The 24,276-nt window shown below is 36.7% G+C and overlaps 1 protein-coding gene across 3 annotated transcripts in view; it reads right to left on the reverse strand.

Moving 5' to 3' along the window:
- Positions 1–24,276, reverse strand: part of MYO6 (myosin VI) — a 117,989-nt gene that overhangs the window by 59,987 nt on the left and 33,726 nt on the right. For all 3 annotated transcript variants that reach the window (XM_080388160.1, XM_080388161.1, XM_080388162.1), the window contains exons 3-9: positions 19,242–19,311; positions 14,522–14,595; positions 12,270–12,399; positions 11,140–11,245; positions 9,215–9,270; positions 6,916–7,013; positions 4,971–5,135 (exon numbers count right to left, since the gene is read on the reverse strand). In XM_080388160.1, the coding sequence (XP_080244286.1) occupies positions 4,971–5,135; positions 6,916–7,013; positions 9,215–9,270; positions 11,140–11,245; positions 12,270–12,399; positions 14,522–14,595; positions 19,242–19,311 (699 nt within the window). The remainder of the gene's footprint in view (positions 1–4,970; positions 5,136–6,915; positions 7,014–9,214; positions 9,271–11,139; positions 11,246–12,269; positions 12,400–14,521; positions 14,596–19,241; positions 19,312–24,276) is intronic.

Below are 24,276 nucleotides of genomic sequence, written 5' to 3' on the forward strand. Positions count from 1 at the left end.
AAATGGGATTGCCAGCTTCTTCTTCCTGATTTGTTTAGCTGAAAATAAGAACTCTGTCCAAAAAGCTTGGACAGAGCCCTTTGTCTAAAGGAAGTGAACTGATTCTTCGCTCTAGCCCATGAACAAAGAAGATGTTTTCAACTAGGTGAACACAGATAATTCTACACTTTGATCAAAATTTATATACAAAATTCTAAAAAATAAAATACTCTTCAAAGCATTTTTAACAACAGAAGAAAACCCGATGACAAATTTGCTATTAAAAGTGACAAGACAAACAGCAAGCTAACTTTGAACAGTGTAACAAAATATTGAAGAGTCTTCTCTATCAGCCAGTAAGAATGCAATGCACAGCACATTTTAAACACAATATATCCCTGTATTACAGTATTAGTAACACAACCCCAGCAACTGGGGCTGGAAAGTGAAAAAGGTCATACTTTTCAAGAAGGGAGTGTGGAAATTGATGTGACAGGCTGAGAATGTGAACCAGCACGGTATTCAATAATAACCTATGTATGAGACATTTAATCACAAGATAATTTCTTTCATTCAAAAGCTAAAAACTCAAATAAATTTACATACTAAGTCTAGGAGAAATTGTATTTTTAAAAGCAGAGAAATACAGAACTTGAGGCTATCATATATAACGTACAAATACCACTAGATTTTGGGTTTTTAAACTCTGAAGTGCAACACCCCATTATAACACCAGTGACCCAAACATAAGGCAATCTGATTTGCCTTACGGAAATTAAGATCTGAAAAAAATTCAGGTTCTCATCTCCATCAGCTATACTCCAGGTACAGATTTACCGTGCAGCTTTACTTTCAAAGCTATGTGGTACAGCCCAAGGCACTTAGACCTACAACGTTTGCACTGACTTTGAATTTCTCAAAACTTAAAACATGAGCATCCACGACTGCATGTTTTTATGTGGGTGTGCTCAGAGTAGGAGTGTGTAAGAAACCTGCAACTGTTCAAACTCCTTTGCCAAGCAAATTCACGCTTCCCCAGGGGAACTGCAGGGGAAGGATGAACTAACAGAGCGGTAACCCCCATCAGTGCTGCTGAAATCCAGACAACAGGTCAGGCGGGTGCAGCCAGTGCCGTTGTCTTGGATCCCATGCCTAGAGCAACTGCGCGCCTATGCCAAGATGGCCAAAGGCACGGGGAGAAGACTCCAAGGGATCACTTAAGTCAAAGGGCAGGGGCGCATTAAGTTACTCTTTGTCTTTTAGTACTGTTTCACTTCTGTGAAAAATGAGAATTGCCTTAGATTTGAGATGGTCCTATTTTCAAGTGAGTGTAGTTAAGAGAAACCAGGCATGGAGCAAAACATGTCTGAGTCTTAGAATCCAAGCTGGCCCTAATTTGGACTTTGACTTGATTAGGCTAAAAGGCACGTGACAAGTGGCACAACAGAGCCAATGCAAAACTGTGAATTTAGGGGTGGGTTTTTCTAAATAATTGATTTAAGAGTATTATTTGTTCTTGTCAAAAAATTAGCAGTAATATCAAAACACTGATCAATCACCAGACCTTGCCTCATATAATATCACCATCTATTATTAGAAGCTTAAAAGACAGTATTTTCCTTGAAATTTGAACCAGACAGACACACAGTCAACAAAACGTGGTAAAAAAGTGTGATTATTCAGAACCTTTTTATAATAAAACCTGAATGAATAACACAGAAAAAAAAATCTTGACAAAAATAATATGGATTTAGGAAGAACATTAACCTTTTACAACTTTTGTTCCTAAAAATCTCCTATAAAGTGATAATACATGAAAATTTAGTGCAATACAACTAATAAACTTCAAGTACATTTCTTTTAATTTACGTACATACAAAGATGAAAATTATTCTAAGGTATTTGTTGGGGTTTTTTCTTTATACATAATCTACTTCATCTTCAGAAAGGAAAAGAACTGTTAAAACTTAACACACAGAGTAGACCTTTCACACGCAGCAAGGAACTCAGGATTCAAATACTAACAGGGTAGTAAAGCAATAAATATTCTTAATGGAAATGAAAGTACCTGCTGCAAACTTAGTAGAAGTCAAGTTATGTCACAGTGTGGTAAGGCTGGTGTGACTGTAAACTCTTTATAAATTAAACAGGCAAGTGAGTGCCTTCTGTAAAGGTACTCCAGCTGTTCAGTACTGTACTGCACCAACCTGATTTTAAGCAGGTTATAATTCTGACCATGAAATCTACCCTCATTAGCAGAGGTTTTGATTAAAAAAATCCCCAAGAGTGGGCACACAGCATATTCAGCTCCAAAATTAAAAGTCTATTAATGACAAGAAATAATTTTTAATGGAAAAGTGGCTGCACAATAAAAATACATGTATTCAAAATTTTGTTCAAGATTTTAGCTTTAAAACATACAAGAGACTATTGCATAGAATAACTGCACAGTAAAGAAGAAAGTTTTGAAAACTAGGTCCATATTACATGAAAATAAATGGTGTGGGAGTTTTTTAAGTATTGTTGAGTGTTTAAAAAAAAAATTCCTTCTAGAGAACAGAAGTAGTTCTTTCTTAATAAGCATCAGATCAAGTTTCCATCACACAACTAAGTACAAATAGATGACCTATAAGAAGATACAAACCAAGTATTTGGTGAAATATATATATATAAGGCCCCTAAGAATGCCTTTGAGGAAGTAAGAAAACTTGTCCTAAAATACTGCCAGGGCTTTTACGGAGCAAGATCATCTAGATACCACAGTACAGATGTATGACGTGGACCAGATGTAACTGTAGTTCTGTGTATTTTAGAAATACAGAAAATTCTGCTTCCATGAGGTTCCAAGCCAAGCATAAGCCAAGAAACAGTGAGAGATGCAGACAAATGACAGAACACAAGCAAACAACTGACCAGTATTTACCAGTAGGATTTGATTTGCAAATATTTTTCTTTTCAATGCAACTCAACAAAGCACATGGCGATATTTGTAGATACTTACAGTTCAAATGTGATTGTCAAAACAAAAAGAAAAACAAAACTAAAAAAAAATGTAACAATATATTTATAAGTAATTAAATAGCAGGAATGAGTGATTGAAGGCAAGAGTCTTCACTTTACTAGTAAAATTGGTGATGACAGTATAAGATGTGAATAGGCTGTAGAAGGACCCTGAAAGGGATGGTAGAAGCTTGCTTTGAAGAGAAAGAGAAGGGACAATCAGGAAAACAACAAGAAACAGCTGTACCAGCAAAGCTGCACTGGTAGGATAAGAGTTCAATAATATTCTTTTCTCGAGGAAAGAAAATACTGCAATAATTGAGATGTAACACATTGAGAAATTAAAAGAGACTTTAAAAATAAGGGCAGTGGGGGCTGGAGTCACTCAGACAAATAGAAAAAAAAATAGAGAAAAAATTTTGACTGCCAAGAAGGGAAAGAAAGCAAAAGGAATCACCATGTTGTTTGTCAATCATTTCTGAAAACCAATTCAATGAAAACTAAACAGAGTAGGGGAGGAGAAAGAAGGAACGCTCGAGGAAAAAGTTAAAAGTTAAACTGAAGTAGTTAAAAAAAAAAAAAGGGTAACAAAAATGCAATAACTTAGTGGTGGGACAAAAAGTCTGCCTGTTTGCAAGTTTGCTACTAGAAACATAACAGAGAATCAGGGTTAATCAGGAGAAACCACATATGTCACGTAAGAATAAAGCATAGGGAGAAGGGAAGACAGTAAACAAATCAGAAGTGGTAAGAACAGGCACGCTGGATTGAATGAAAGGGACCATACTATCCAAAAGGCTATTTTCAACCATGACCTCTGCTTCACCCAAAGATTTTACTGTTCCTTTCTGAGATGGGGTGACAAAACTGTGTATGCAATTTACAAATATGGATGTACATTGGCAGCACAACTCACTATTTTTTCTCCCTTCCTTTCCTAAGAACTCCTAAGATTCGACTCTGCTTTTTCCCTGCACTGAACATTCACCTAACATTTTTAAAGGAGTATGCACAACAATTCAAGTCTTATTTCCCTGGTGTTTACTTGAAGTTCACTTTCATTTAGGTATAGTTAGGAGTATTACATTCAGCACTGATTTTATTTGTATTTTATTAACTTCTCCATTATTTGAGTGACTGGACCAGTAACAGGTTGTGGAAAGACAGCCAAAACTCAGAAATAGTAAGTGGTCCTCAGGAAGGACTACATTAGGTGAAGAAAAACCTAAGAGGGAGGATCATGCTTAATGAATATAAGTAATCTTGGCAGAAAGAGCTGAACATGGGCTTTGGGTCAATTGGAGACAAAAGGGTAAGCTTTCAGCTGAAAGGGACTAGTGAGTCTTATCACGTAACCTGGAGTGACCAAGAATGACACAGACATATGACGACAGGAATGGGAGAGACTGGAACAATACAAATGACAACCTAGAGTGTACAGTATTATAGGAACAAGGTGCAACAGAGTAGAAAAGACAGGTGATGTGAAAGCACATGGACCGGAACAGAGAAGCAACAACCTTTTTACCGTGTCTGATATTTGGTAGGAAGTATGAGGAAAAAATTATTTGAGAGAGAACTGTGGGACAACTACATCTTCCTAAAGGCATGGTTGGACTAAGTTTTCAGGACTTAAAAGATGGGTTACCCACAGAACAGTTAGGTCACAATCAAGAAATTCACACTTTGCAACTCTAGAAGAACCCGTATCAACATTACTAGCAGCTGGGTATGCAAAAGTTCATCTCTGGAAAGCAAAGATTCCTCAGTTTTAAGACACAGAGAAAACACATAGGAAATCTTCCAATAAGGAAGAATGGCAGGCGGCTTTATTTCAGGATCAAACAGATTTAACAAAAAAAAAAAATATTCTGATTCTTGTAACAAGAATGTCTGTCAAAGCTAGTGAACAGCAATTTTAATAATATCTGTATGAAAAATCCATGTATAGCAACATGAGAAACTTTATCAGCAGTGACTCTGATACTCACCCTAAAGTTGTCAGGAGAGCTTAGATGTAGTTTTTCCCTAATGTCTTCTGGAGCACCAGCACAAAGCCTGTAAAAGATATGATAATTCCTCTCTTCTTTGCCTTGCACACAGATCCTAGATTTCTCCAGCAGATAATGTGATACAAATCCACCAACCACCAAGTTCTAGGAGGAAGAAATATTTTTCTGATTAACCGAGTACTTTTTTGATTGTTTAAGATTCAGCAGTTTTCAATTTGCATTTGTCTAACAACATGTAATTCAGTGGACACTGCTTCAAAGATGTATTAGGTGTAGGTATATTTTAATATTAAGCTTAGAAAAGAAACCATTTACTAACTTCTCCCCCCAGCTCCTGTATTGCATATACATACATTCCTCTTAAAAGGGTGTGCTTTACCCCAACAAGCAGAATCCTTTGTATAATTCCAGTAGTTCCTGCAAAAAGCATTGCTACAGCCACCCTTATACTTTTGGATGGCAGTAAGTGCCATCCTCTAGTTACATTTCACCGAGACTCTTGCAAAGTAGAGGAAGGGTTACATGACAGAACACATACTTGGACAACATCCTAGGCAGACTCACTATGAGCAAACATTTTATTTCAAACACTTGCACTTCTTTTCCGAGACAGAAGTCTGACACAGATTTCAAAAGCCATTTATTATCTGGCCTATAATGAAATTCCCTATGCCTAGACAAATCTTAACAGCAAGGAAATTCCTGAGCATATGGCCATTACAGCAACTAAGAAGAACTTGCTGACTGACAAGTTTGACCACGGTTATGCAGCCATTCACTCATTCAAGAGGCCCCAGTCTGTACTCACACTGCTTTGAGAAACCAGAACTGATAAGGTCACCACAAAATGAAGTCTTGTGAATTATGAAGTCTTGTAAAAAGGGGACTCAAGTAAACAGGCCAATCTTGCACTGGTAAGCTAAAACAGGCTTTTAAGCAGTTTCTGAAGATACTCTGAGCGCTATTTGCTTCAACCAAAGCAATTAACATGAAACACACTTAAGTGTTGACAGGTCACGAATGCATCATTCCAAGTAGAAATTTGGGTCCTTTCCATAAATTTATTAACATGTACTGGACCAACAGATAAAGTCCTTCTGCTCTTACAGGAACATAGTTATTTAGTGTCTAAAATATTAACCAAAGATCTGAAGTTTAGTTACAAAACCAAGTGATGAAAGGTTCGGAAAAGACCACAAGCTCAAGAGCAGATGATGAGCTTAAACTCTGCAGGAAGGAACTGCAGCTATTTGTTTCTTTATGTCCTCAGTCAGAAAGATGAGGAGGCACGTACGTAATCTCTACAGGGATCATCAACAAAAGCCTGTGACTTGAACATGCTAGACAGACATACAGTCATCCTTAATAATGGAATGTGTTATACATATGCTATCCAAACAGAACTACATGCAAAGGAAACCATACGCTACACAAAAGCTGACAAAAGCCAGTTCCATTACTTGTGTCACATGCATAATACTAATCTGAGGTCCATAGATTTCCTATAAATACATAAAACCATCAATAATTGAAGTATTAAAGCATTAAAATACATTTGTATCTGTTTATATCCAATATGCAACTCACACTTATTTGTATATTAAAGGAATGCTTAAACACTTAAGAGCAAGTAAGTTATTCTTCAGATATATATGCCTTTTTGCAATGAAGGGAACCATTTTTATTCTTTTGTGGATGGAAGCAACTGCCTCCTACTGACTTAGCCTGCTGTTTTCCAGTAGTAACACAGTACTGCGTCGCTTTGGTTTTCCTTTCAAGATGACAGAATACAAATCAAATCTGTAAAGTAGGACAGTAGCTATTTGGTGCAAGATTAATAAGTCTCTTCAGCCTGCTGTTAGTCTAACATTTCCATTTTATGGCAAAAAATCATTACTGGTTACCTGTAACAAAATTCTAGTACCTTTTCATTGAAATGAATTTCAACAAATTTTCCAAAACGACTGCTGTTGTTGTTGCGAACAGTCTTTGCATTTCCAAAAGCTTCCAATAGGGGATTTGCTGTTTAAAAGATTGAAATTAACATTTTGGAAGTGTTAATACTGGATCAATAAACTACCAAAAAGAAAGAGAGAACAAAACATGGTAACTATTCAGTGTACTTACTGGGAATAAAGTTTGAAAATTAAAGGAAAAGTATTACCCATTAGGAATAATCAATATTGCAAATTGTACCGGATATACTGTGGTGGAATTTACAATGAAGTACTTAAATATCACATAACACTGCAAAGTATTTGAAGCGAAACACCAAAAATTATTCAGTGATGTTCTTCTACAGCAAGTAGATAAATAACTGATACATAAACTATATGACACAACACACAATTTGACACTTCCCAATGAGTTGTTATTCATAAAATCTGAACTACCCATTTATCCCACTGACAAAAATGCCACTTAAATGTCATGTACACAACATGTTAGATTGATTAGGGAATTAAACAAAAAAAAAAGTATTAGAAGAGTGTGTTGATTTCAAAAACAACTTAAAAATGCCCTTTAAAATTATAATTAGGTCGATTAAGTTTTTTACTGGCTGCTATTTTCAAGCACCTTAAAGCCCATACAGAAAGAGTGGCAGCAATGTAATATGCATATATACATATACACACACGAACATCATGCAGTTTGAAAATGCATAGTAGTTATGAAACACAAGGCCTCTGAAAGACTGCATTTTACCAGCTCTGAAGATCAGAGAAAACCTATTTACTGAATCACACTAACAATAAACCACTGAAAATATCTGCAAGATTTTTTTAAGGCTTCTAGCCAAAAATATGCACTGGAAACTAAGTGAGCAGAAACTCAAATTCAAAACTCCACCAACAACCATCAACAAATCTGCTCCTACAAAAAATAAAGAATGAAAGAGAAACTACAATGGTTGGATAAAGTATGGATGATAATGCATCATTTAGCAGCATTCATTTTTTTGTTTTGGTGAGATTTTCATTTATTTAATGAAAATTAAATCTTAATCTTATGAAAGTGCAAACGTGACTTTCAAAAATTGACTTCTTAAGAGTTTTTAGGTTAACTATTTGGTTATTTTACATTATATTAAGAATTCCAAAGAAAAGTTTATGAATAAGAACAAATTGTAAGAGATCTTCTGGATAGGTTAAATGTTCCTCTAGCAACACATATGCTGTAAGCATGCTTGTTAAAATCGTGCCTAAAAACCTTCAAAACTCATGCATCAGGTGCTGTTTTAGACTAAACAAAACAAACTCTTCTAAGAATACCTACAAGTACCAATTAATTTTATGGCATACAGCATCAGGCATTATCCAACACTTGGCCACTTCATGAGTTCCTTTAGCACACAGTGGATTTCACTAAGGAATTGGTTTAAGCAAACCTACAGCAACAAGAGATTAAAGCCTGCAGTACTTTTGTATAATCCAGTGGCTTGAATTTGAAAGGAAAAAAATTTAAAGCAAAAGGAAAAATTTTTGGTTTAAGACAGAGAGTAACAAAATTCCAAAGTAAGTCTACTACATGCTATAGAAGACTAAAACTGATGTATGAGGCATTATTAGATTGGCTGAGAGTTCTTTGTTTTTGAGATATGTCTACTTTCACAAAAAGTTATTTTCTGTTCAATTAGGAAGTGCACGCAACGTTCAAGAGGCCCAACTGGATGATAATCAGGCTCTTCTGACCTTGTTTGAGAGTCTATTATAAAGACAGACACAATGAAAGTATTAGTTCAAATTATGTGCTTTCTGACAAAAAAGTAGTAAGAGAAAAATTACTCAGAATAATAATTTAAAAGAACTTCCCTGCTTTATCTGACTTTTTGAGACCATTTGAGAACTTTATGGTGAGGAGGAGGAATTATTCTTTCCTGGTACTAACAGATAGTAATGATAACACAATCTTGTCCTTACAGTTTTCAGGCAGCTTAAAATCCAATCTTGGGTACACATGTGTGTGAAGTTCAACTCAAACACACACTTAAACATTTTCTAGATCAAGGACTGCATGACACTATGCTAAATAAAGTGAATCACAAATATAAAAATACGTTTTCAGAATTCAGGATCAAGGTAAACAACCAGTAAATTATTCCCTAGGAAATCTGATAGTATTTCCATGCTAGCTTTTATTTAGTTGCTGTTGATTGACACTTCAAATTTGAAAAAAAAATTAAAACATTGGAACCTTTAATTCAATGGAAGAAAATTCAATACCTTCTACAATTCTGTCATCAATATCTTGGCCAGTACCATAGGATTCTGTCAAATACCTGTAAAGCAAGACAAAAATATCATTATTTTCATGAGACAGGTTACCACAATTCAACAGGGTTTAGCATGGCTCTGCATCATACTTCCTAACCATTTACTAACGCGAAAGCATGTTGATTTTAAGTTCCAAATACCTGTATCTTTTAAAATAAATGCAGCTGGACTTTTCCTTTTTGTTAAAACAAAGGTATTCTTGCAGACTTTCAATTTTTTTTCAATACTTCAAGACATTAGAAATTTCTTTCAGACACGCATAGGGAAATTACACTTTTTTATCAGTATAATGAAACCATTACTGTACTATCTATTTATTAATAATCATAGTAAATGCATAAGGCTTCATGTGTATTTCCTGACTTAAAGACTGTTTCCATGCTTACATTTTTTGGATTCATAACTATTAGTGTTAATAAAAATTCCACATGGAGATGGTGAAATAGGAAATTGCAGGTGCATAATTAAGGTAAGATTCAATTTAGCAACTGAAGAAAGAATTTGAAAATAAATACTCAACATACTTGCTCCAAAGTTGCAGCTTTTTTAATATATTTTTTTCCTGTGCACACGATACGGAAATTTACAAGTAAATCTGGAACAAACTAAAAACAGTTCTTGAAAATGGGGCCTTCCAAAACAAAACAAAAACAACCCTTTAGGAGCACTAACAGGGATGTACCTCTTGCTTTCTCACCACACAAGGAAAACACCCTCCTGCTTTTAAAAGTCAATAATGTTTTATACGCTGACTCTATGGGGGTGGGTTGTGGGGAGAGGAACAGCAATGGTATTTGCCTGCTGTGTAATCAGAACTTCCCTTGCTGAGAAGCAGAAGAATAACCTCCTTTGAGAGCACTCCTCAGAAGTTATCCTCCCAGTGCCTGCTGTCTTTTTTTACTCTTAGCAGGACCAACTCCTGTAAAATCATTACCGGCACCTTGCAGTAATTCTTAAGAGCTATCTCCTAAAGGCTGCACAGGGGCAGAGAAGAGCAGTATGAAGGACAGACAGTCACGACAATTCTTCAAGAGATAATACTGGTACTGTACATAAATACTAGAGAACACATGATGTCAGGGAAAAGGGAACTGAAGATTTATACAGGGAAACGAGGGCAAGGTGAGGAAGGGAGCATATTCACACTGCCTGCACTGTGCTTCCCTGGATAATTAGGCCACCTTAATGGAGCAGTGTTCTCCAGTTAGTGTTGCAAAGTGACATAAAGCCATTAAAGTATAATGCAAATATGGTCAAAAACATTAAAAATCATAGAAGAGGAAGCAAGGCTGATATATATCAGCAATATGGCCTCCATGTGGTTTAATATGCTTGAGTTAGTATTGGTCATACATGAACATCAATAAATAAATAAATCCCATTATTCAATCTTATTCAGTAAACCAGGATAAAGTATATTACAGAATCCCTGCAGTCATCTAAAATCAAGAGTTAAAAACCTTGGATACTCAAGCAAAATAAAAACACTGAAGATAGGGAAAACGGAAATGTACATTTATGGCAAAACCTACAGTGTCTTGCAGGATACAGTTAAAATGCCTAGTTACGTTTTTATCTACCACAATACCAGATGTGCGATACCAAAATGACTGCATCATAAACCATAACTACACAGTGTCACTGCAACTGAGTTAAGGTTTTTGTGAGTATGTAGCCATCTCCCTGTATCATCATCAGCACTTAAGTTTAACCCAATGAATTTCTTATATTAAAGTGCACATAGAAGCACGTATGTATCTTAATGAATTGTCTCTCAAACCTACCAACTACCTTGTAATTTGCTCCATCTGTATGTCAACTAAATGCATCAGCACAAGCAATTCACAGAATAACTTTGGTCCAAAAGCACAAACCTCAAAACAAATTTAGTGTTTTCTGTCTTGCCAGCTCCCGATTCTCCAGAGACTATGATGGACTGACTCATCTTGAGCACTTTCATGTCACGGAATGCTTTATCAGCTTAAAAAGAATACGTTAAACATGACAAGAATTAATATTCATGAGAACTGCAAGCATAAAGTTAAGCTACAATGCACATATTAAAATGTAAGAACATTAATTAAAATTTTCAGGAATGAAAGGTAAATATTCACAATTAAGTGCATTACAATTTATTAAAGTCTGTTTCCTTTTAATTTATATGATAGCTGCTCACTCCCCAACATGGATATGTAAGAGCTTAGTCTTCAAAAATAAAATCCTACTCAATTATATCCAGGACAAAATAAAACAAAAACCACCAACCTGAACTAAATCTCTTTAATTAAATGTAATCACAAAACAGTAACTGATCTTAGTTTAATACATTTTTTAAAGGGAAAATTTCAGTTGTGCTTCATAACAAGTAACATCTGAGACAAGGAAACCTGGAAAAACGTAGGTTTCTTGTTTGCAACAGGTACTAAAACCCCAGCTATTTATACTTTTGATTACAAAACAAAAATGCAGCATTGTGAGAAGTCCTTTAACAAGTCAAATGCTGATTTGTTTTGGAAACTCCAATATTTTTTTTCTTAAAAAAAGTGACAGAAATCAGGTTTATCACATTAATAACATTTAAATACACTTTCTGCCTGTAACACAAGCACATAAAAAGAAACAGTGCATGTCCTCTGGCAACATAAAAAAAGGCAAAGGAAATGACTGCACTGAAAGACAGTGCCAATCATAATTATGTTATTCTTCACTTGTAAATTCTGAATTTCTTTTTCTTTTTTTTTAATGGTTATATAATATATTTAAACTGCTTAGACAAAAAACACTGGAGGTGCAGAATAATCACAACAGGGCTGCTAGGGTTGCTGATTTCCAAGTTCTGCAAACTGATTATCAAGGACAACAAGATTTGCAATTTTAGTAATCAGTGGTTTTATTTTATAATACTTTAAAATTATTTAATTACTATTACAGGTGGAAATTTTTAGATTACTGCAAAGTATTTAATGTTTGTTTTTTAAAAGACAAATACAGGTTAAATACATACCAATAGCAAAAACATGTGGTGGCAATGTTCCAAGCGATCTCCCCTGGTACTTTTTAACAGTATCTGAAGAGTAAAACTTGGGTATATCAAAATACGGATTCACTGCAATAAGAATGTTGGCTACATAGGTCTGTGAAGAAAACAGTTAAGAGCAAACTATTAGCTAGTATCCAACCAAGTGGTTAACATCAATTTTCTATTACTATTGAAGGCTATAGCCGAAGTATTAACAATTACATTTACAATTCTCCCCAGCTAATGCAGATACAAAAAGGGATATATTTTCAGAGTTCCTCTAATTATCTTCTCAGGACTTCTATGAAACTCTCTCAGGAGCATTTCCTAACCACTGAGCTGTGCAGTATGTCCTGAATTTGACCTCTCTTCCAATCTCCTTTTAAATAATTTCCTATTGCCCGAGTTATTGGATCAAGGATAGGACACCACAACCTCCTTCACAGAAGTGAATAAACTAAGCTCCTGGCTAGCATAACACACTCTCCTCCAGTAAGGAGGATAACTTTTCATTATCTACTGGAAGCAACTCAGCAGGAAGAACTGACAGGATCCTGCCTGGGAACACACTCAAGCCAGGCAATAAAAGCATTCAGCCGAGAGAAAATTAGCTATGGCTGTTTCTACGGTGAGAAATACAGCATGAAAATGTTCTCTCACGGAGAAAAAAAAAAGGCAAAGAATCTTAAACCAAGACTTTTTTACCTTTTTTTTTACCTTTCCATAGGATAAGGAAAACTGAAGATAAGGTTTTTTAAGATTTCTGTACAAAATTTTCATAGCTTGGCTATAATGGCCAGATTACATACGAGGAAGAACAGATGTCTGAATCACAGAAAAAAGCAAATTCGCAGGAAAAGGTCTGAAGAAAATCAGATAAGCCTTCAGCTTGAATAACTTATTTGGTTTGTCGTTACTGAGCGTATCCTTAGACAAGTGAAATTTGGACACTACTATAATATGTTAATAGAAGGCTGGATCACACACAATGTATGAATTTTCTTAGTTTCTATTTTAAGCACTTATTTCACTGACGGAAAACATTTCAAGAGCTGCAAGTACTAATATTAGTTTTCCTTTTAGTAACAAGACAAATACTGTTAACCAGCATTAAACAAAAAGCAAAAAAATTTACTGATTCAATCTGTATTTTAATGTTACAGGGCAAATATAGTTAAAATATAAATTGAATTTTTTTCCCCTCCAGAAAATACACCCACTGAGGACAACATATTAGTAGTACTTGTTTACAATGAAGAAAGGCTTTATGAACCTAAATACTATCCTACCTCATAACCAGTTCAGATGTAGAATTTTACTTCCTTGGATTTGTTTCTTTCTTAATTATTATTTTTCTAGAACAGCATTCAAATGAGCATTTTTATTTATTTATTTTAAAGCTAGTGCCTGATCTTAAGCCATAAAGAATTTATAGCTATGTGAAGTTAACTGCAACAAAGACAACTATAATTTCTTTTTATGTTTATATTTACATAAAAGGGTTTACCTCCAATTCATTTTGTCACAGCATGCTAACACAAAAGTTGATTATCTTAACACTTTAAAAAAATGCATAGAACTGTTTTGTGTTATCACTAGCCAGCATTCTATTAGGAAAAAAAAAAAGTAAGAAAGAAAACTCTTATCTTTCTTCTATTTCACAGCTGTCAGTGTCCAGGCAGATGGCAAGGACAAAATGTAATTTAGTCAGAATTCATTAAGCACAATTAGGCAATCTGATAGCAATATAAAAGATTAAGATGGACATCTGAGCTAGGAAGTGTCAAAGACAGCACCTGTTTGCTTCGTTCAAAAATAATGAAGAAAGAAAACCATCTTTGTTAACAGCTACTCCACTGGCGAAGTAAGCTATCTTTGTGTTACAACACCGTGCTATGGTTGCACATGAACAGTTATGTAGAGAAAAATCTACTGCTCTGCCTGGTAAAAATTAGCTACCGTTAATGCAATTAATGTGATTCAGATCTCAAACAAGGTATAATGAAGACAAAAACCACCAAAACCAGACCTAAAAAACAAACAAACAAAAAAAAAAAAAAAAAAAAAAAAGGCAAGAAAACCCCCCAAACCTAAAGCCTCCTAACCTTCCAACGTTACCATTTCTGTTTAGTTTCTGTTACAGGAAAAAACAGAACTGGAAACAATTGTATTGTTGATTTTCTGAAAAGACATCTATATCTATCATTAGTGTCCTTGTCATGACTTGTAATACTTACGTAAATTCTGTCCTTATTGTACCGAACTTTGATGTTGTGAAGGAGAGTGGCCTCATTTAAATACATAAGGGAACCTACAAGTAAAAAAATCATATACTATTAAGAGCTCAGGACTACTTTCATGTACAGCTGAAAAACTAAGTCTTAGGATAAAGAAAATTTTACTTCCCCTCTCTTTTGTTACAGTTTAATCCTGTCATTTCTTCACATGCCTTTGCAGGCCTCTGAGGTGAGCATGGCCCGTCTCCCACCCCGCTGCCCCACAGCGCCGGAGCCTGCGCCTACCAAAATCCCAGCGCCCGCTGTCTCCTTCCTTCCCACTCCCCTCTCCCATCTCGGCCACAGTGTCCCCAGGGTAATGCCACCTACCTGACATTTAGAATAACTGCTGGCTCCTGGCAATTTTTAGATGTTTATATTCACTGATTCGATCGGGAAATACTGCCTAGAGGCGGCAGCAGGCATCACTGCAATGCCAGGCACCAACACAACCTTTTGTGTTTCAATTCTGAATTTTGTTGCTACTAGGCACTCTCAAAGAAACTAAACCGACAGCGCTGCAATGTTACAAGGTGGCGGCTCAAGGCAGCGGGTACCCACAGAAAGCTTCAGACCATACAGGTTCACATTCTGGCAAAGTTCATCCTTGTTTTCAGCTATAGAGCACTGGAAAGCATTAGCAGCCGTAATTACAGAGGTCATTACCAGTTCCCATTGTAACAATATTAAAAACATTATCCCTAAACCAGCTGAGGGCCCTACTCACTACACAGCCTCCATTTTCAAATATGCTCAGTCCTCTTTTTCTCACCACTTGAATTTTAAGTGCACAGCACTTATTTTGTCTAGGTGCAACTGACTGACTACCATACTGGTAAACTTTACAGTATTAGGGCCGCTTAAAAAGCTGTACATATCTGACTACTGTTCATGGAGTAAGCACTGTGCCTGTAATAGTAACAGCTACACTGCGCCTCACACATGGGCCACATATGCACCTCTCGTGTAATGACTGAAGTTGCTTCCCAAGTTGGATCGATGCCCTTTCTCTAGGGCTCCAGCAGAGAAAAAACATATTGCAGCTTATTTACACAAATGTGCAAGAAAGGCTGACGGTTCTTAGCACCTAGTCAACCTGCCCAGCCACCCTGCCCTGCAAGGATGCCTGAAACTCAGTAAGCAGCTCTTAACACCTCCTTCAATGCTCCTCCTGCTGAACTAAAAGATATTGGCAAAGGATAATGGCAGCTTCTCAAAAGAATGTGTTTTTGTTTTCAACCTTTTACCATTCTTCCTGCAGTGGACTGAGAAGCGGCTGTGGCTCTGCATCGCGCTACTTACACCTGATCAGCCTGAAGCAAAGGGAAGTGCAGCAGCCACTCGCTGCCTCCCTTTGGCTTGCGTAGCTCCGCTGAATAACAGCCCTTCCTTCCCTTACGGGACCACATACAGCTTTGCTTCAAATGGCTGGAATCGTTCACGCTTCTCAAAGGACCCTGCAACTTCTGGGTTGTTTAGAAGAAGCCATCCTTCTTCCCAAAATCCCTTGCACACACATCCCTGCGTTGCCAGAGGCATAAGACACACTTTATCTTTACACTACGAAAAACCTCCCCTTGGATCACAACAGCCTTGAAACCGGGCCTGTGCATGATACCTCCATGAAGCAGCAGGGCTGGCCCACATCACCGTGGCTTTTCCCCCACCGCTCCAGCAGACCTACATCCCCCCACCCGCATGGTCACTGGTCCATGCAGCGACCGAGTGCAGCACTGCACACTTCTCCTCCTCCCCTCCCCAGGCACACACAGTCCACATGGCTGAGAAAACAGTGCTGGGACCACAGATTGCAGCTCTGTCCATAGACCTCCATCAGCCTTCACCTCTTTTAATGAGGTCATCTCAACAGAAAGAGAAATTAAAAGGAAATGGACCAGAAACCAAAATGCCTGCTTGCTCTAATGAAAGTTAACATTTTCTCTCCTTGTGTATGCCTTGGGGAGGACAGACTTTTGAAATTTGCTATTTTTTTTTCTCAGCATCAAGTTCAGAAACTACCATATAGTAACGGTCTACATGCACTCAAAGAAACGACGGTCTCACCTGACTTTACTTCATGTCAAGAGTTTGCAGTATGTTTTAAAGGAAACAATCCAGTTAGGCATCCTAATAAAAACTTGATAATTATCTAAACAACAAACGACTCTAAATTTCAGTGCCTCCCCATTACTCTCTTTGCAAGTCCTTGTTCAAGCAGTTATACCTGCAGACTCCATGCATAATGGGAGCTTGCTCACCAAGGGAATGTTACCACCTTCACTCAAGACATGCAGACTAAGGCTTATGTCAGCAACTTTGAAATTAGAATTTCATTAGAATAAATCCTTTAAAAGAGGCATCCATATCCAGAGGCAAAGGAAGTCACCAGAGAGAATTCTGAATACTCACATGGTTCATGCCTAAATATAACCAGTGTATGTGCATGCATTTAGTAGTCCATATATTTACACATACACACACACAAAGTTCACAGAAGTGAAGTCAGGCACTCAAAGCTAGGAAATATCAATGTCAAATTTGCTCACACCAGTTGTCCTGTGCACGCAACGAAGCAGGTTTTGTATGGAAAGTAATTTTATCTAGTAATTGCAAGGCTCTGCATCTGTAGAACTGGGGTTTTTTTAAGATTCTTATCTGATACCCTGCCCCCTCTTCATTTTTTTTTTAAATGTTTCCCCCCAGAAATAAAAAATAAATAAAACCATCTTTTTCTTGGCCACAAAAAAAAAAAAAAAAGGCACATATGCTGATAACCCCCCAAAACCAAGTGGCATCTAGGGGGGGAGGGGGGCACAAGAGGAGTGTGAATCATAAAAAAAAATCCAACAGTAAATGCTTTGTCTCTGCACCGCTTGCAGTATTTACTGAAAATTCACATCTGAGGAAGGGCTAGATTCTCAAAAGTTGTCTCTTGCAGCTACTGCATTTGGGATATGGAAGACTAAGCATGCAAAAAAGCAATACTTCAGCAAATCACTTCCTAGAAGGGAGTTAATCACTAAACCATAGGTTGGAAGTGTATTATTAACTAGTTTTTCAGGATTTTTCAGAACATTATTGTAAGGAGAGACTGAAAGCATTCAGTATTTCATAAAGTTTTTTACTTAAAGATCAATGATATTTGGCACAAATGCCCTCTGACAGAGAAGGAAAATGAACTTGGGTTTCACACATCCTGGAAATAAACTTCAACTAGTGAACACAAAGTAAGAATACATTAGAAAAGTCTCAAAATAATGTTTGATACAGAAAGGATTACAAAGTTTTATAATTTACTCAGTAAGCTAAAGATTACATTTCTTTGATAGGAATACTGTTTTAACTGAATTGGATAGTATTTTGATGGAATCTTAAGTTATTGCCATAACCTCATTCCAAAGTTCAGTTCCCTGACTAGCATGCTGAGATGCCAAGACTTCTCAGTAAAATCACTGTGGCAGATGCACAGATTAACTGCATTTCCCTAACAATCATCATGTTCAGAGAAAACAGATACCAGCTTTGAAGAGTTTCAACCTGCGCAATGGTTGCAAAAATACGAGCAACTGGAAACAAGGCTACCAGCTTGGTTCCATCTCTAACGACTCTGCACCACATAAAATAAATCATAAGCCTCAGGTCTCGTCTTCTTGTTCCTCATGGAACAGCTGAAACAGCTGTATTTCCTGTCACGGGATATAAATAGTAACCCCTATTCCAAAACACAAATTGTGGTTAAATCAACTAAACAACTTTCAAAGTCCTAGCCTGTATTTTAAATGAAGAACAGCAGAAGATACATTTGCCCAGCATTTACAAAGTTACCAGGATTTTCAACAACCAGTACACACCATAGGAAACCTTTAGAAGAAAAGCCTCACTAAGGTTTTCAAGACAGGAGAGTCTCTGTGATTTGCTCACGCTGAGCAACAGCAGAAAAATATTTGTTTAACAGTTCTCTACAAGCTGATGCTAGTACTTACTCATTCTTCTTGGTATTCTCTCCCCTCTACCCAGATCTGAATACTGTATTTTTTTCTACACATCCAACTATAAAATGTCTAACAAAATAAAAGCCCTGTAGATCAACACTTCAGTTTATTACACAAGTTCACCTCAAAACTCCTTCTTCAGAAGCACTCCTGTATCTGATTCACTATAATCCATTTCCTTTTCCAGCAGCCTCTACAAGTCCAGATTCCTGTCTCCAGTTTTGGGAAGGTTATCTTAAAATTTATTTTCAATTACCTGCACTTCCACAGCAATGCTATCTGAGAAATAGGTTACGTGCAGGAAAATGCTGTACAATACAGCTGCTGATAAAGCAACTAATGCTTTTGCTGCACTATAAAAGATACAGTTAACCCCCGTAATGCTGAATTAAGTTGATCCTGATGCAGTTAGGTAACACCTGATACACATCTGAAGTCAAGTAACAGTTGTATGTGAGAATAATGTAACTACGAGTTCCTCTAAAGTATTCAATTCAAAACTAAACACCACACTAAATGGTATCTAAAATGGGCTTACTTTAAGAAGTTTAAAAGACTAGTAAAGGTCATAAATTCATATAAGCAAAACAAAGACTACAAGGAAGAAAGAAGCTTGTAAGGAAAGAATATTCTCTTCTATCCAGTTGTTTTTTTCAAATGCATAATTTATTTTTAAATTCATAACTTACAATTATCTTCTACATCCTTTTTGCTGTCCTCTTCCGCAGGAAACACTTGATTGATAGCAGCCTGGAAAGTCTGTTAGATGAAAATATTAACATTGTCAGAATTCTGTAAAAATATATTTCAAAGATGCCTGATGCAACGATACAAGTGAGTGCACTGTAACGGTGCGTGGTTCAAAATTAAGTTGCTAGCTTTCTACATCATCATGGGAAATGTTACTGTTACTGGATGCACATAGGAGCTGCTGCATTTACATTACTACAGTACAATATAAAAATGCAGCCACTGTAACATTTTTTTATTGCACTATTTGATGCTCATTTCCAAAATGGCATGTAATATTGTGCAATATAAAAAATAAGGATTAAAAAAAAAATGAAGTACTTCAAAGGGAACAGCATTGTAAAGGACAAAACTTCCTCAGTTTTGCAAAGAAGCACAAAGATTCAAAAACAAATCATTAATTCAGTCGAAGGACTGTGCTGTCATTATCATATGCTGTTTAAACATTCCTACTTGAAATATAAACGCTCAAAACATAATATCCTCTGTATCCTCCAATACTGTAGCTTTGGTTGTTGCCTTTTTTTTTTTCTTCAATAAATCAATACTGAAGTGAAACAAGACCTTTCTTCCTTTCTTCAACCCTTGTATTTCAGTTACACAAAACAGGCATTTATCAAGTGTGCATGTCCGACTGGAGAAATCTGTAACAAAAGCAACTTTGTTTCTTCTTTATTCTCCAGAAATCATAACTTACATTGTTGTAAAAAGGAAGGGAAAACATCCTAGCACACAGACATTGCAGCCTCTGCACAAAAATACCTATTGTAAAAGGTAAGGTTTTAATTATACTATTTTATTTACCGTAGTAACAGCTTGTTTAAGCTACCTATGAATGAATAAAAACCCTGTTGTACCAATTATGCACGATAGCTGCCATGCTGCTGCAGGCACACTCTCCTTTTACCCACGGAAATGGAGACAAGAAGTCTAGCCTCATATTTGAAAAGGCAACCAACAGGATATAAAGAACAACCTTAATAAACAAACATGTTTGCTCATTTAATTTTGTATTCAGCAAGACATCCCCATGAGGAACACCTCACATGAAAGTTTAGGAGAAAGACAGCCACTTGCTTCATCTTTGCTTCAGTAGAACAGACACAGTATGTGAACTCTTTCAGTTTATACCATCACAAACAGCCACAAATTCCAACTCCCTTTGAACTGGGACGGCTTAAAAACCTCTCAGAACAGATCTAATTGCTGCCAGTTGGAAAACAGTAAGACAATGATAACCCTTCCCTACGCAGTTATCATAAAGTATGAAATCTATAGCCATAACAAATATATTTTGTCATCCCCTTATCAGGATCTAATGCAGAAAACAGGCAGAAGAAACTTTCCTGAGGGAACCGGAGCTGCTCAATGATGTTGGAACATCTGAACATCCATCAGGGCACCTTCCTCCAAAATATCATTTATCAGAGCTTGGCAGAGCCATGGAGGACCTGAACGTCTTTACCTACATCAGAAAGTTGCCAGCTGCTAATCCAGAGTTTAGCAGGGCAGATATTCCACCCCATCTTTCCTCCCTCTGCCAATACTGCAGTTAATACCATCATTATAATTTTCTCTGCAAGTTTGTAAACAATAAGGGTGTATCTCATTGGGCAAAGACATATTTCAACACAAGTTTCCCAAATAATCAGTTCCCTGTACGTGAAAGAGTGGAAAAGTTTAAAAAGAGTATTGAACAGCTTCATGAAAAATCTAACTTCACTTCTTGTTCTCGTCTGCTGATGTGTAACCCAAGTTTAACCACGAACAAAGATTATTTTTTTTCCACAGGAGAGAATGAACATGACACTCAGTATATTCTGTAAGACTCTTCACAAATCTCTGATACTTTTTACATTTCATGGGTCTAAAGCCAGCCATACCAGATCTATTTCAGAAGAGGAAGGAAGAGCTTTTTCAATGTCTCACCACTCAGACTTGTGATTCAAGATAAATGTCAACGAAAAAAATAATGAGAATGCATGCTGTATTATCTCCTATTTTTTTTTCACTCAATGTGAATTCTGAATTTATTTCTAGAACATTTCAGAAGTGGTAAAACAAAAAAGCAATATAAAGAAGACTTACCTGAAAGCCGATGTTTTTCTGTTGGACTTTTTTAGATCAGAACATGAAGCCTAGCTGCAACTACATCAACAAAGAATTTCAAACCTGTACATCATAGTCTGACTACTGCTTTATGTAAAGTGATTATTTGTTATGTAGGTAAGTCCACTAGCTAGATATGCAGAGCTCTGAGTATTGCCAATTACTATTAAAATGTAATATATTAAAATAGGAAAATGGGCAAGGTATCCCAGGTTTATCAATAAAAAATTATCCAAAGATATTCTGTCCCATGTTGTCCTTTTTTTTTTTTTTACCATTTATTTTACACTTCAGACATTTGGTGGAAGACTTGCATTAAGGCACACCTTAGAACAAGTTTGCCCTATGAAAATGGAGAGGTTATTAATCTTATGAGACAATAAAGTGGTCTCAGGAGATAAAACAGAGTGTTTCAGGGTTCTTGTAGAGGTTTTTTTTTCCCCCCTCTTGGTAATGAAGCAGCCCTTGAAATCCAATGGTGATCTTAAGTATTATCCCAGAAACTAGAAGAGTGAAAAAAGATATCTTTCCATTCAAACAGGATCTTCTTTCTACCATGTAATGCAATATGTGTAACCATGCCTCCCTTTATACCTTCCAGATACAGTCAGGAGACATCCCTACTCTCAACTCACAAACCAACCTAACATACAGTGCGTAAGACAAACAAGAATATGTCTCATCTGTGCAAACGAGCTCTACTAACTGAAAAAAAAAACCCAAAAAACCAAACAACTCTTAGCTTGAAACACTGAACTTCGGCCATTTTGATTCTTAGTTGCAAAGTACATTTATTCATTTATACTTAGCCCAGAAAAAAAAAAGCCACCAGACTGCTGGTGCAGCCCCCTGCACCCGCCAAATCCAGAGCCCATTCTCAGGGCAGCGCTCCAGCCCTAGATGGGACCATGCTTATTAGCAAACCACTCTCCAGTTTCTGTTTCCTTTCTAGCCCTGGCATTTATCAGCCTTGCAAGCCAATGATCTAGTTTTCCAGGAGCAGCTCCCAGCGCACGCATCCTCCGTTCTGATAACACACTCCTGCGGCTTGGATGACTCTTCTCTCTACAGGGTAGGCTGAGTGAGATTCCCACCTCTCTCTGGACACCCAGCCTCTGCACAGAAATGTATATGCTGCTGTTAACTCTGTATGGGCTGTGGTACCCAAAACTGCTACTGCTGGTTTGTAAGTACATCAGTGTGCTGGCCAACTACCTTCACCCAGTTTGGACTGGGTAGCTGGGTTTCAAAATACAAAGCAATCCACGTGGCCTCGGGTCCTGCCTCCTCCTGCCACTGCTTGCTGCTGTCCTGAAAACTTTCCACTTCTCCATTTTAAAGGTGGATCCGTTCTCTGACCTCATTTGCTGTGTCATGCACAGGTTGGCAGGCAGAGCTGAGAGGGTGCCACTCTGAAACACCAGAGCTAGCTATGGGTGGGGAAGGGAGGGAAGATTTTAAAGACAACATGAAACTGCTTCCTTGCAGCATTTATTGCAGTTATTAACAACATATTTTAATTAACGTTTAAGTCATCTAAAAGGCAATAATCAAACGTATGTATACACATTTCCTTTCCAGCCTGTGATCTCTGGTGAGCCACCAGCACCTACAGAAAATACATATGACATGTTAATGACCCAGATTAAATAATAATAATAAATTACACTGCCCAGATATGTTTACAAGATCAGGTTACTCTTCTCCTACCTGTAATTATCATGGGCAACTCTGGAGCTGCTAGATCACTCCTTACTGAAGAGCACTTTTGAACTATCATTTCAATAAACAAAGTTGATGATGATGGGTACTAATCCTGACTTCTTCAAATTAAGTACTAAATTAAAAACTAAGCACACAAGAACTGAGTCTTCTTAAAAAGACAAAAAGCAATGAGAAACATTTCACTATAAAAGGAAATCAATGACACCTTGAAAAGACTGAGAAGGTAATCAAGAAAATGGCTTACTCTACCCCTATTAATATAAAGACGCTTGATAATTAGAATTATAGGACCATAATCTCTACAGCACTTAAGCTGTTAAATGTTTGTTCCCTTAGATAAGTGAACATTAGGCCCTTAATTGTTCTGCATAATATAAGAAAACAGCCAACAGCAGAATAACAAACTTTCTAGACAAAAGAGATTGTTATGAAGCAAAGTATTTGTATTTTAGGATCATTTTTTGTTTTCACAAAAAGAAAATAAAAAATTACATAGGCTCCCTGAAAGGAACGTATGTTACAAATAAATAGCAACTCTGGCATCTCCTTATTGTCTGCTTCTGTTTCAATATATGGACTTTTGCTCTTTATCTCACCAGAAACCTTTGGAGATATAAACAGGGAAAAAAGTCATTTCAGTCAATAAAAGACTCCTTAGCCATAGCTTTGGAATATTTAATATTCTTGTCCGAATAATTATGCTCTCCCTCAAACTGAGGAATGCATACTACTCCTACTAAACCTACAGACTGTATCTCTCACACACAAAAATCAGATGTTACACTTGCTTTATAGTTCTAATGAAAGCAGAATCAATTTCCTCTCCAAGATGTAGAAAAAAGAAAGCCTATAAACATTCCCCCAAAAGGAAGGGCTGCTGCATAACCTTTTGACCTTTGACAAAGCATTCTCTACTACTGCTGATGTGAAAAAAGTTACAAAAAACATTTTGTCTTTTCCATACCTGAAGACAGAGAAAGGACAAAATTGTTAGGAAGAGTACATATCACATAGTCACTTTTAAAACAGCTAGCAAAAACCAGGATGCTGACCATCTAAATTAGAATAATTGGTAGACACAAGGTGCTGCCCATAAAACCTGACATTTAATTACAACATACTGAATCTGAAGGTGTGTCA

The sequence above is a fragment of the Falco punctatus genome (assembly GCF_963210335.1).
Source record: "Falco punctatus genome assembly, chromosome: 5".
Lineage (NCBI taxonomy): Eukaryota > Metazoa > Chordata > Aves > Falconiformes > Falconidae > Falco > Falco punctatus.